The 12,555-nt window shown below is 57.5% G+C and overlaps 6 protein-coding genes across 6 annotated transcripts; 3 read left to right on the forward strand and 3 right to left on the reverse strand.

Annotated features, from left to right (window-relative positions):
* Positions 1–1,394: 1,394 nt before the first annotated feature.
* On the reverse strand, positions 1,395–3,573 carry VDBG_03058 (benzoate 4-monooxygenase cytochrome P450; the record flags this gene model as incomplete). The annotated part of the gene is made up of 5 exons (XM_003006873.1): positions 1,395–1,597; positions 1,770–2,167; positions 2,244–2,703; positions 2,765–2,947; positions 3,008–3,573. 5 exons carry the CDS (start codon positions 3,441–3,443, stop codon positions 1,395–1,397), a joined length of 1,680 nt encoding a protein of 559 aa, XP_003006919.1.
* A 975-nt stretch (positions 3,574–4,548) lies between these two features.
* Positions 4,549–5,604, reverse strand: VDBG_03059 (acyl CoA dehydrogenase; the record flags this gene model as incomplete). The annotated part of the gene is made up of 3 exons (XM_003006874.1): positions 4,549–4,972; positions 5,034–5,197; positions 5,266–5,604. The coding sequence occupies 3 exons, from the start codon at positions 5,602–5,604 to the stop codon at positions 4,549–4,551; spliced, it is 927 nt and encodes a 308-aa protein (XP_003006920.1).
* A 457-nt stretch (positions 5,605–6,061) lies between these two features.
* VDBG_03060 (alcohol dehydrogenase) lies at positions 6,062–7,590 on the reverse strand (the record flags this gene model as incomplete). Its single annotated transcript, XM_003006875.1, has 6 exons — positions 6,062–6,127; positions 6,193–6,299; positions 6,356–6,937; positions 7,077–7,196; positions 7,300–7,376; positions 7,469–7,590. The coding sequence occupies 6 exons, from the start codon at positions 7,588–7,590 to the stop codon at positions 6,062–6,064; spliced, it is 1,074 nt and encodes a 357-aa protein (XP_003006921.1).
* A 356-nt stretch (positions 7,591–7,946) lies between these two features.
* VDBG_03061 (predicted protein) lies at positions 7,947–8,456 on the forward strand (the record flags this gene model as incomplete). The annotated part of the gene is made up of 2 exons (XM_003006876.1): positions 7,947–7,966; positions 8,087–8,456. 2 exons carry the CDS (start codon positions 7,947–7,949, stop codon positions 8,454–8,456), a joined length of 390 nt encoding a protein of 129 aa, XP_003006922.1.
* A 306-nt stretch (positions 8,457–8,762) lies between these two features.
* On the forward strand, positions 8,763–10,046 carry VDBG_03062 (betaine aldehyde dehydrogenase; the record flags this gene model as incomplete). Its single annotated transcript, XM_003006877.1, has 6 exons — positions 8,763–8,845; positions 8,897–9,112; positions 9,168–9,228; positions 9,279–9,311; positions 9,368–9,680; positions 9,760–10,046. The coding sequence occupies 6 exons, from the start codon at positions 8,763–8,765 to the stop codon at positions 10,044–10,046; spliced, it is 993 nt and encodes a 330-aa protein (XP_003006923.1).
* Positions 10,047–10,854: 808 nt separating this feature from the next.
* VDBG_03063 (conserved hypothetical protein) lies at positions 10,855–12,476 on the forward strand (the record flags this gene model as incomplete). The annotated part of the gene is made up of 2 exons (XM_003006878.1): positions 10,855–11,378; positions 11,990–12,476. 2 exons carry the CDS (start codon positions 10,855–10,857, stop codon positions 12,474–12,476), a joined length of 1,011 nt encoding a protein of 336 aa, XP_003006924.1.
* Positions 12,477–12,555: the final 79 nt, after the last annotated feature.

The following is a 12,555-nucleotide window of genomic DNA, read 5'->3' on the forward strand; positions in this document are numbered from 1 at the left end:
GTCCGGGTTCCGACGCTCGATGGGGCGTGACCCTTGGCGCTGCCGTTGCTGCTCGAGGTTTCCACGTCCATGCCCGTCTCACTCGGCGGAGGCAGCATCTTAGGGGACGTGGTGGTAGCCTGCTCAATGTGGCGGTGGATGGTGGACTCGAGCGAACGCAGGACCTCGAGCAGAGAATGGGATTGCTTGGTGACGGTGGCCAGACGGTCCATCAGAACGGGCACCTCCGAGTCGGCATTGTCCTGGCTCAGACGGTCGACGAGGGCCTCGAGATGGGCGATGCGGTTGTTCTTTCGCTCGCGTGCGACACGCTGGGCCTTGCGATCCTGCTCTCGCTTCTTCTGGCGGCGTGCCGTGGCCTTGTCCACGGGTGCGTCGTTGCCGTTGGGCTCGCCGACCGCTTGAGCGGGTGGAGGCGCCATTTTACGGATGACGGGACCGGGATGGGAGGGGTAGAGAGTCAGTTGCGGTCGATGGAGATGGCCGTCCTCAGGTGCGACGACGTTGGGCGGCAGGCATGTTTCTGTGGATAAAGTGGACGAGTGAGCATGGAGGTTTTGGAGATGAGGAGTTTGGTAGGCAAGCTTTCAGGGCAGAAATGAGCCAAGGGAGGTGCTGGTGCCGGTCGATAAAAACGACGCGTCGGGGTAGCAGCGGCCCATGGGATGCCTGCGTAGTGCCTACCCGGGCGTGCCTAGCGCCTGCCCTTGTCTGCCTAGGTGCCTGGCTACCCTCTCTACCTTGGGTAGGTACCCAAACTACCTTACCTGCCCGCCTTAGGTACCTTACCTAGGGAGGTACCTACGGAGGTACCTAGGTAGGTAGGTCCCTCAGCAGGTAACCTAAGCATCCCGAACGATCCCACTACGCATCGGCATTCACGGGTGCACCTTGTCCCAAAGACCCAAGATCTACTGGGACCTAAGCACCAAGAGACGCGCAGTGGTCCCCACTGGTTAACGCGGGGAAGCTACAGGGGCTCTACCGGCCACGCTGCTAACCGCATCCGTCCAAGCGCCGACCATCGCACCTCAGCTTGGCTTCAGCTGCTCATGGATTTCGGACCACCGACGACACCGACGACACCGAACGACTGGATGAGCAAGACGCAAAAGAAAGGTGATGCACATGATGATGTCGATTTCACTGCTTCTGCTGCTGCTGCTACTAATGGTGCTGCTTCTGCATGCATGGTTCCGTAAAGGAGGATGGTGCAGGCCAGAAAAACTAAATCCAGACTTGCTATGAACTAATGAAACCCTACCCACCCACCCACCACCTCTGCCTTACGCCCTACCAAGCCGAAGACAAGCCTACCAGTGTGTCTCTCCTGGTGGCTTGCACCTCGGATCGAGACTACGATGCGACGGCAGCTAGCCAGCACTTCCCACTACTCAGGGGTTCGCCACCTCCTTTCTTCGCGTGAACACCAAGTCCAGCTTGGATGTCGCCAGCGTGAAGGTGTCCTGCAGTCCAGCGGGAAACGTGCTAGGATCGAAATCCTTCGCAAAGCCCACATCGTACGTACGCAGGATCTGACTCGTGACAAACCTTAGCTCCATGAGGCCCAGCTGCTTTCCAACGCACGAGTATCGGCCTATCAGGAAGCAAGCATTAGTACGCTTCCCAGATCTTGAAGAGGAATTTTTGAAGCGGCAAAAAGAATAAAAGAAAGAAAATAGACAAAGCCGAGTACGAAGACGTTGAAAAAAAAAAGAATAGAAAAGAAAGGAACAGAAATCAAGGACACATGAAAAATAAACACTTACCAACAGAAAAAGGCGCAAACACCGAAGCATCCTTCGTCAGCTCAGGCGCCGTCGTCCACCGCTCCGGCACAAACTCGTCCGGCCGCACAAACACCCGCGCGTCCCGGTTCAGCGTGTACGACGGGACCTGCACGACCGTGTTGCCGGGGATGAAGACGTCGCCAATCTGCTGGCCCTCGGGCGGGCTCATGCGCTGCACGCCCGACGGCACGGGCGGGAACAGCCGCAGCGACTCGTCGATGCACGCCTGGAGGTACTTGAGCTTCGAGAGCGACAGGTGGTCGGCCTGCTCATGCTCGGCGTGGTACGCGTCGAGGTCCGCCTGGAGCTTGGCCATGACCTGCGGGCTGCGCGCCAGGTTGTAGAAGAGGCAGGTGAGGGAGGCGGCTGTCGTGTCGCTGCGGGGTCACGTAAGCGGCTGCATACACTTTGACATGGCACGAGCTAAGGGGGCGGCTGAAGGGCGTGTCTTACCTTCCAGCAACGACAATCAGGTGCGCATCGCCGACGAGGTTGACCATGTCCTGCTTCGTCGGCTTCTCGAGGGTCTCGTAGTCGTTTAAAATTCCAGAGAAAACATCTGGAATCTCCGGCTTGTTCTCCCGCCTCTGTTTGACGTGCTGGTGAAGCCACGCTTGAAACTTGAGGTGCTCATGATTGAGACCCGGAATTTCCTTGAAGAGCGGGAAAATCCACACGAGGTGACTGAACGCAGCGACGGCCTGCATGCTGGTGTGCACGGCCTGCATGTAGTAGTGCACGATGCCGTCCTTCATCATGTCGAAGCTGCGGCCGAAGGCGAGATCGCCCATGACGTCGAAGCTGTAGAAGTTGAACCACGTTGACACGTTGATGGGCTTGCCTTCTGTCTGCTTGATCTGGTTGAGCAGTTGATCCGTGTACTTGACAACGCGGGGTTCGTAATCACGGAGCGCTGAGGATATCTTAGCTTTTCTGTTGATAGACAGAAAAAAGCTGTGGATGGATGCACTCACCCTTGGAACCAAAGCCCTTGTCCCAGGTCTTGCGGCGTCGGCTGTGCTCCTTCTTGTCGCGGACCAGCTGGAGGGAGACGACGGGATGGAGAATATTGTACCATGGCCCCTTGACAAATGGCGACGAGTTTGAATGGATGTGGTGGAAAAACGAAGGGTCTGCGATGGACAGTTCAGAGGGACCTGTGCTCTCATGTTAGCGTTCGTCTCTTCAGATCCCGAATCCTGGTTGACGACACCCACCGATTCGAACGATATCGCCATACTGCTTGTGCAGATCCTGCACTTCCTGGAACAGCTGAAAGTTCTTTACAGAACGCCGAGTGATGTAAAAGTTTGACAACCTGGCGGCAAATGGTCCGGGGAAGCGGTTCAATCGATGAAACGCCGCACGATACGTCAAGAGACTGGCGTAAAGGCCCGCGACAAAGGAAAACGAGAGCTGCGCTGCCATCTTCCACGACTCCCACGCCGTGGCAAGGCCGTCCACGTCGGATTTGAATATGTACACTGCGAGCAGCCCCTGCGTGGCCAGAAACGCGGCGAGCAGCTTCGTCGTCTGAAGATCCCAGTCGCCGACGCGGAAACAAAAGAGGTGAGCTAGCGCACCAAACGCGAACGGCACGGCGTTGCGTTGCACGCCGTCCGTGGACGATATGAACTGCGCAAGTGACACCATATTGGAACGAACGATGTGGTTTTCTTGCGCTAGAGACGAAGCACCAATCTGTCTACACCTTGGGCTGTGAGGCCGACCATCTAGAGATATACTACATTCAGAGTCCACGACGTTACATGGTTACCGGCCTGATCATCACCTCAGGCGCTCTGCGTGTGTTTTCTGACTCGGATGTTTGCGTAGCTGCTGGTTGTACTGTCGTTGGAACAAGAATGGACGAGTCAGATTTTCTGACGTCGCCGTCCACGCGGGCAACGGGCGGTCCAAGGGTTCGATGTAACGCCAGATACAGCCTCAAACTACCCCGGCTTTAACTACCCCACGTTCCCCGCATCTTGGACCCCAGTGTCGTGCTATAGCCGCGGGTTTATTAATGGTGTTGTTTTGTTTTGCCGAGACGAGGGGTCCACGATGAGGAAGATTATGGAGACGCGGGGGAGGCGACGAGTCAGCCATGCAAGAGGAGCTGAGGAGCCGCACGTGGCGTGACATGACATACAACGGTCCGGAGTGGTTCATCGCTGCAGGAGTATGGAGAGTCTAGCTTGCGTTGCATAGCACAATATACAACATGGTAGTAAGGCTAACTGGTGATCCCATGCTACGTACGTCATTTGTCCCAAACAGTATGATTACAACTTGGGCGGTGATACCTTCCCAGCCCTGAATGTCTTAACCAATTGCCTGACTGCCAAGTCAAACATGACATCCTCACTGCCTCCGGGGATTCTGGCTCCAGGAACATCGCGATAGATCTCTGCGGCGATGATTAGTAAATGTTGACCAGCATAAGACACAGAGAGGGGAGGGGACAGTCTTACTCTCTACAAGCTCGCCCTGTCCCGATCGTGTATAGCCGTTGCCGCCAAAGAGGAGCACAGCACATCGAGCACATTCATCAAACACAATGCCAGCATTTGCCTTGCATAGGGCCGTCAGACCGCCGAGCTGAGCTTCCGCTTTCCGTCTTGATCAGGTGAGCGAGCTAGTAAACAAAAGCTCTCGATCCAGGCCTGTGCGCCTCGAAGCAGGGCGGCGCACTTGGACGAGTCGGTGGCATCACCACGGGCTGCTCGATCAGCGTCATGCCGAAACGCCTCGCGTTTCATGCAGTAGGCAAAAGCCGAGGCGAGGGCCACACGGGACTGCCTTTGTCACGCCGACGGAGATGAAACAGGCGCTCGTGGTTGAAGTTGTTCATGATGTATTTCATGCCGTGACCCTCGACGCCGATGAGGTTCTCGCGTGGTACCTTGACGTCGTCGAGCTCGATGTAGGTCGTGCCGGCCGAAACCTGGCCGGCGACCTTGAGACGGCGGCGGCTGACGCCGGGCTGATCCTTGAGGGGCACGACGAGGAGGGAGATGCCGGCGGGGCCGGACCCCTCACCGCCTGTGCGGACAGCCATGGTGGCAACGTCAGCCCAGAACGCGTTTGTGATCCACTTCTTGGAGCCGTTAATGACATAGTGCTTGCCGTCAGGGGTGAGCTCGGCAGTGGTGGTGATGTTGGCGACATCAGAGCCAGCTCTGGAGGAGGTGTTAGGGTCAACTGACTCGCTCTCAAGGGGGGCCAAACAGGCGCGCTCACTCGGGCTCAGTAATAGCAATACACGATCGCTTGCGGCCCAGGAGCAGATCGGGCAGGAACCGCTCTTGGAGCTGTGGATCGGCGTAGTGCAGCAAGGGAGGCACGCCGAACGCGATGCCGGTGGTGAGGGCGCCGGCTGGACCAGCTAGACCGGCGCGGCTCATCTGGGTCGGCACACTGTCAGGGCATCCGACGCCATATCGAGTGATTGAACCTCTTCAGGATAACGCACCTCATCCGCATAGACATAGCCGTGAAGGGCGTCGAACTCCTCCACAGGGACATCTCCGGGCAAATGGGTGATACCCAGCTTCTTCAGCCACTGCGCAGGCAAGGGAGCAGGCAGGGCTGGGAGGAGGAATTTGGCGGCGGCGAACTGGTCAAAGACGTGAGGGGGAACATCCTCGGCGGTTTCCCATTCCAGAGCGTGGCGATGGAGGTGCTCCTGGATGAACTTGCGACAGGCGACCTGGAATTTGCGATGCGTGTCTTTGAAGTAGGGAGAGGGCAGGCCTCGGAGCCACGAGGGCTCAGCGAGGGGCGCAGGGATGGATGTTGAGTCTGCGGCCATGGTTGTTGAGTTCGAGGAAGCTGCGTCGATGAATGTCTTGTGTGATCCGACCGGAGATGGATTATCGAATTGTCATGGTTTTCTTCAACGGAAAGTCGCTGTGCTGATATCACTTCCAGTTCACAGCAGAGGGCGACGCCTGCCTTGGACCTCGGCATCATGGACCGAATAAGGCTGGCAGCTCGTTGGGGGCAAGTGGCTGATGCGGGGTAGCTTGGGAGCTCCTCCCTCACCAGCTAGCTACCTAGGTATCTACGGAGGCTTACAGATTCCAGTGCTTGACACTGAAGGCATTCTCCCTTGCTGAAATCCAAGACATCACCAACGCGTTTCGCAAGGACCGTCAATTCATTCATGGTGCATTCAAACTCGCAAATACAATGCAATCCAGCACCCGTGCTGATGGATCCGCCATACTCCAACACCCCAAACCCGCTGATCGACCTGGACGACAGCATTAATCGCCCCGAAGGTCGAGCACGACACGACCCTGAATCTTGCCACTCTCGAGTTCCTCAAAGATCTATCGCGTAATGGTCAGCTGACACAGATTCGCTTTCGTACCGATCATCGATCGCCCAGACTCACGTTCGTCAGACTCTCCATGCGGCGCAGTGTGTACCGCGTCTTCACACGACCCTGCGCTGCCAGCTCGAGACACTGCTTCGCCTCGAGTCGGTTGCCCGTCTTGGTCGCTATGTCACAGTCAGCCCATCCATCCGTCCTTTCTCAGAAATGCCCGACGACCTACCGATGATGCGATGCTCGAATGTCACCATGTCGCCGATGCTGGGCAGCAAAGCGCCCTCCTTGTCCGGGATCCCCAGGCAGGCGACCGTCCCCCTGAACCCGAGCCAGGACATGCACTGCCCGTACGACTTGGAGCTCGCCGAGCACATGAGCGCAATGCGCGCGCCGCCGCCCGTGGCCTCCTTGATGCGCGCCGCCAAGTCGGCGTCCGACGCAAACGCCGCGAAGTCGACAAAGTCGTCGGCACCGAGCTCGCGACAGAGCGCCTCCTTGACGCCGGCGTCCACGGCCACGACGCGCGCCCCCAGCGCCTTGGCGTACTGCACACCCAGGTGGCCCAGTCCGCCGCCAGCGCCCGAGATGACGACCCAGTCGCCCACTCGAAGCCCCGCCGTCCTGAGCGCGGTGTAGACGCTGATGCCGCCGCACATGAGCGGGGCGGCGGACGCGAGGTCCAGTCCGCTCGGGATCGGCGTCGCGTAGCGTGCAGGGGTCGTGCAGAATCGCTGAAACGTCCCGGGCACCGTATAGCCCGAGATTTGCGTCTGCTGGCACGTCGAATCGCCGCCCTCGATGCAGTTGTCTTTGTGGGTCAGCGTTACGTCGCCACTATTCTCGCCATCGCTAGGCTTGCAGCAGTGCAATGCAGTGCAGCAGGGCGCAGTGCAGTGCAGGGAGCACAAGAACACCCGAGGGGAGGAAAAGGGGGGGGGGGACCGTACCACATGTCAGGCACGCATCGGCGGCGAATTTGATGCCCACGAAGGAGCCGACAGCCGGTGCCGTGACGCCTGGGCCAAGTGCTACAACCTCGCCTGCACCTTCGTGTCCGCCAATCTGCCCTGCAACCAAGACGGGGTCAGCAATCCAAGGGGGGGGCGGAATGAGAAAAAAAAAAAAAGAAAGAGCTCGAACGTTGCGAAATGGATCAATGGCATGACACACCTTGGGCAGTTGGTGGCACCGTGCTGAAAGAGTTCAAGCAAAAGGCGGCATCCGTGTGGCAGACGCCGGAGTAGTGCCTACAAAGAGTCAATATGGCCCCCGCCCCAAAACAAGTGGAACGGGCTCCATCCGTCACAGCCCAGAAGGGAGGAGCTTCGGTGTGTCTCACAGTTTGACAAGCACCTCACCCGGACCCGGTTCCGCAATGGGAAGCTCGACCACTGCCGTCTTGGTGGTGCCGGGTTCCAGGTACACGACGGCACGATTGCGCTGCTGCTGCCACTCGCCCATTTCGGAGGTGGGGGGAAGTCTGAAGTATGGTAAAGTAAAAATAGGGGTCCGTCAGGTTGATGTCGCAACGCGGCTTCACAAGTCCAATGTCTCATCGACTGCGGCTTTCATAGCTCTATCCATAGAGGTGATGCCTTATTATCTGCTTCCAGGGAGCCACCCTCCAAAACCCTGACTCGCCCTATCCTGATTCAGTAATCGTGGCCCGCTACCTCGGCACTAGTATCCTGATTCTTCACGATGGTGCCAAAGATGCCATGCTAGCTCGTGTCATGAATGCGGGGGAATGGAGTGCGGGGCATATTGCCACGGCTCAAAAGAGATCTCCGATGATGCTGAGCTCAGGGGCGCGCGCTATGTCCGATGCTCACGAGGAGTACATAGGAGATAACTGTCCTCTGGTCACCAGACCCTGCTTAGAGGGACCATACTCAAGATACCCCCTTTGCGTCTATCATCGGAACATTTTCTTTTTGACTGTCTTTCGAGCAGACAGGCCACTCTACCCTTCCTTAGCATTTCCTAATTCCAAACACGCAACATTACCGAAATCATGGTGGAACTTTGAGAATTTTGCCAACGTCGTTGACGGCCAGCTCAAGTCGACGGAGGGGACGCGCACAGGCATCAACCCCGCCACTCTTGAGCCCCTCGCTCCCGTTCCCGTCTCCAGCCCCGCGGACGTTGACGCCGCCGTTGAAGCCGCCGCGGGGGTGCCGCTGTGTGGGCCAAGGCGTCGTTCGAGGAGCGCCGCGAGGGCGTCAACAAGTATGCCGACAAGCTGGCCGAGCTCGCAAAACGAGTTTGCCGCCCTTCCTCACCCAAGGAGCAGGGCAAAGCCTTGTGGGGGGTCCAAGAAGTTTTGAAAAGTCTTGCTTTCCCTTTTGCTGATTAAATGTCCAGACCGCCCCGGCCCTTTTTTGAGGCCCAGCAGCCCGTTGGCACGCTCCAGGGGCGTTGGCCCAGTTGCCGTTCGGGGATGGAGATTGTCGGGGGAAGGCGAAAAAAACCCGCATCGGGGCGGGGATATGTTCCCATTGGGGTCTCCGGGGGCATTGGCCCCCTGGAAATTGTAAGTCGTCGTCCGTGATCAAGTGTCGGGTGCTCTTTTGCTGACCTGGGGACCAGTCCCCATCGTTCTCGGTCCGTACCTCTAGTGTCCTGAATCGAAGATGAGTGTACTGACCTCCTGCTCAGCGACCTTCAAGCTCGCCCCTGCCCTCGTCACCGGCAATGCCATCATCCTGAAGCCTTCGTGTGTAGTCAGATTGCCCATCCACAAGCTTTCACGCTAATGCGCCTTTAGCCCATTCACACCCTACTGCGGCCTCAAGCTCGCCGAGATCGCCCAGGAGTTCTTCCCGCCCGGTGTCGTGCAGGCGCTGAGCGGCGACGACAACCTCGGCCCCTGGCTGACGGCGCACCCCGGTATCCAGAAGGTCAGCTTCACGGGCTCGACGCCGACTGGTATCCGCGTCATGCAGAGCTGCGCCAAGACGCTGAAGCGCGTCACACTGGAGCTGTGAGTTCATTCGGCTTCTGAAGACCGTGACAGCTTGCTAACAGGGGGGGAAAAGGGGCGGCAACGATGCGGCCATTATCTGCTCTGACGTTGACATTGCGGCTGTCGCGCCGGCGGTGAGTGCACCACAGAAAACTATGACGAACCGTCCCACTGACGCACCTAGATCACAACGCTGGCCCTCTACAACTCTGGTCAGGTAAGTCAGCTGCACGTCCGCACGCGGCCACGAGTTTTTGTCTCACACAGTCGCAGGTCTGCATTGCCATCAAGCGCATCTACGTCCACTCGAGCATCTACCCGCAGTTCCTCGACGCCATGGTCGCCTTTGCCAAGACCATGACCGTCGGCGACGGCTCGGCCAGCGACACGGTGCTCGGCCCCGTCCAGAACAGCATGCAGTACGAGCGTGTCAAGGCGCTGATCGCGTCGATCGAGACCGAGAAGCTCAACGTTGCCTTTGGCGACGTCAAGGTCACCGCCGCCCAGGACAAGGGCTACTTCATCAGCCCCGTCATTGTCAGCAACCCGCCCGACGACGCCAAGATTGTCGTCGAGGAGCCCTTTGGTGAGTTTTGCTGCCTTGACACGTGGTGCTGTCGTCGTGAGAAAAGAAAGATAAAAATGGTCAAGCTAACAAGATGCAGGCCCCGTGTTCCCCGTGATGCAGTGGACCGACGAGGAGGATGTCATCCGCCGCGCCAACAACACGGACATGGGTCTCGGCGCGTCCGTCTGGACGAGGGACCAGGCGCAGGCGGACCGCGTGTCGAGGCAGCTCCAGGCCGGCACCGTGTGGATCAACACGCACCTCGAGCTGCGGCCCGACGCCGCCTTTGGCGGCCACAAGCTCAGCGGCGTCGGCAGCGAGCTTGGCATCAACGGTCTCAAGTCGTTCTGTAACATCCAGACCATCCACCAGAAGCTGGCTTGAGCGTGAGATGCGGGAGGGTAGATTGTTTTTGGAAGCATGAGCCAATGAATGTTTTGACTTGAATGACCTGTAACTCGCCCCTTTCCGCATGTGCATGTTTGCATGGGAGCATACTGGGTCAACTTGCCACATGTAGGCAGCTCTTCAGCCGCCAAGTGCGAGGGCTGGACTAGAGGAGCAAAGAGGAAAAAGACAAAGCCTTGTCGTCCTTGTTGTCCCGGTTGAGTGACGGCGTGCCCCTTGGCTCTTCCTCGTAACGGTTGGATGCCCAAGCACCCCTCCTCCCGCTACCTCTGTGGCTGTCATTCGCATTCTGTTTCCTCGCAATAGCCTCACTTTGAGATGCTGTCCACCACTCAATAGGGCGGCAACTCCTGCATGCCCCCCCCCCCCCCCAAAGAAAAAGAAAAAAAGGGGGCGTTACGAGTCAAATAGGGCGGCAATCATGCACTGACACGACGCAAATAGGGTGACAGGGCCTTGGCATGGGCAACGCAAGGACCGTGGCATCGCTCCACCCACACACAAACAGGGCGACAGATAGTCTGCACTAAGCAACCACCAAACTCGACAGCCACCACGACATACACAAGCAGACTTGTTTCTCACCCTTCTGGGGTTACACCGCAGCTGTCGCTGCTTTAGTACTGCCAAGTGAGGTGTTGATGCTCTGACTATCCGCAAGATATCGGTAGGCGGTGTCCACGAAGCCGGAGGCCCGTTTCTCTCCCTTTCGTTCAACACGATCGCACATCAGAATCTCGCCTTCACATCTTTCTGCTCCACGCCGCTTTACAACCCGTTCATCATGTCTGACTACTTTCCCAACTTCGACGAATTAGAGGCCTTTATCAACGCCAAGGAGAGCCTCCTCCCTTACTACGCCCAGGACTACTTCGATCCTATGGGCTTCTACCCTTACGACGCCCACGACTACTTCGATCCTATGGAGAGCTTCGACCACGGGGCTACCGCCAGCTTCGCCCTGCCCTCCGAGCCGAGCCACTTGCCCCAGACCGATTGGGCTTTGGGCGCCAATGGCTACAACCCCGTCTATGACACGGGAAATTCCCTCGCCGGGGTCGACATGGCAGAGATGCCATACATCCCAGACATCCCGGGGGATCACTTCTACGGAACTGGTCCTCCAGTGCAACACGCCTTCACGCAGGGCACTGCCCTCTTGGAGCCAAATAATGGCAGCCACGTCTATCCTGCCTTCCTCAATCACAGCTACACCGAATTCGGTCACCCAACCGACTTGATCTTGACTGGACAGCCCTATTTCTCGGCTGACATGATCGGCATGGGCGCAGAACGCCATGCAGATGGGTAGGCTTTTTTTTTTTAGTAGATGCTAACAAAAAGGGTGTCAGTGCAGTGAGCGGGCTTGGCGGGCCTGGCGGGCCACACCCGATAGGAGCGTCCAATCCAGAGTTACACAACATACAAGACATCACTGCTCAAACCACACAGTCCTCCGCTTCCTCCTCAATCATGTCGTCGGTTGACAACGAGGGTCCTGTGAACGCACCACCCGTTGCAGGATTTCGATGCGCAGAGCGTAGCGAGGATTTCCTTGATGATCATCAACTCACCTGTCATGCCCACAAGACTGAACACATACCATACAAATGCAACTTCCCAGGTTGTCATGAGAGGTTTGCGAGACATCTGCAGTATGAAGATCACGAACGCCGTTCGCATACTGAAGGCCATGGAAGAGTCACCGGGGTTCGCCCCTTTTCCTGTGCCCAATGTCAGTCCGAGTTTGAGAATGATACCGGTCTTCGGGATCACGCCGTGGCGGTACAACATCAGCCTTTTCAGTGTACCTGTGGCCAATCATTCTCCCGTCTTGATGTCCTCTACCGTCACATAGACATCTATTCACAAGGCACGCCGAAGCATCCTTGCCGATACTGCAAGCGCCATCGCGGCAGAAACGGCTTCAAGCGAAAAGATCACCTGCGTCAGCATTTGCGAGCTTTCCACAAGTTCAATGCCGAGGAACTGTCCGAATTGCGCCGGTCCAGAAGAGGAATCTATGACGCTCCCAAGACATGCCCACATTCAGGGTGTTTCGGGTATCGCGACGAACATTTTCACGCTCTTGAGGCTGCAGAACAGTACAAAGACCGACCTTTCGACGGTCAGAAGGACTTCAATGAACACATGAAGAAGATCCACGACGAGACTCCTTTCCCCTGTTCCATCTCAGGATGCGATAGGGTCGGCGCCAAGGGCTACCTTCGACAAAAGGCTCTTGTCGATCACCATAAGAAGAAGCATCCCGAACTCGAGGCCTATGTGCCACAGCCACAGTCTCAGGGAGATGCCGCGAGAATCCAGTGTCTATTCCCTGGTTGTGCAAGACTGTTCAAGCGAAGTTATATGAGCGACCACATGATTTCACACACGTTCCCTTGAAACTTTGAATAGGGCACGAGTCTTAAGTAGGACGTGTTAGCAGCCCTATTTGTCTCCAATGTCCACGCAGTAGGATGAG

This window comes from Verticillium alfalfae, genomic scaffold, assembly GCF_000150825.1.
Source record: "Verticillium alfalfae VaMs.102 supercont1.3 genomic scaffold, whole genome shotgun sequence".
Classification (NCBI taxonomy): Eukaryota; Fungi; Ascomycota; class Sordariomycetes; order Glomerellales; family Plectosphaerellaceae; genus Verticillium; species Verticillium alfalfae.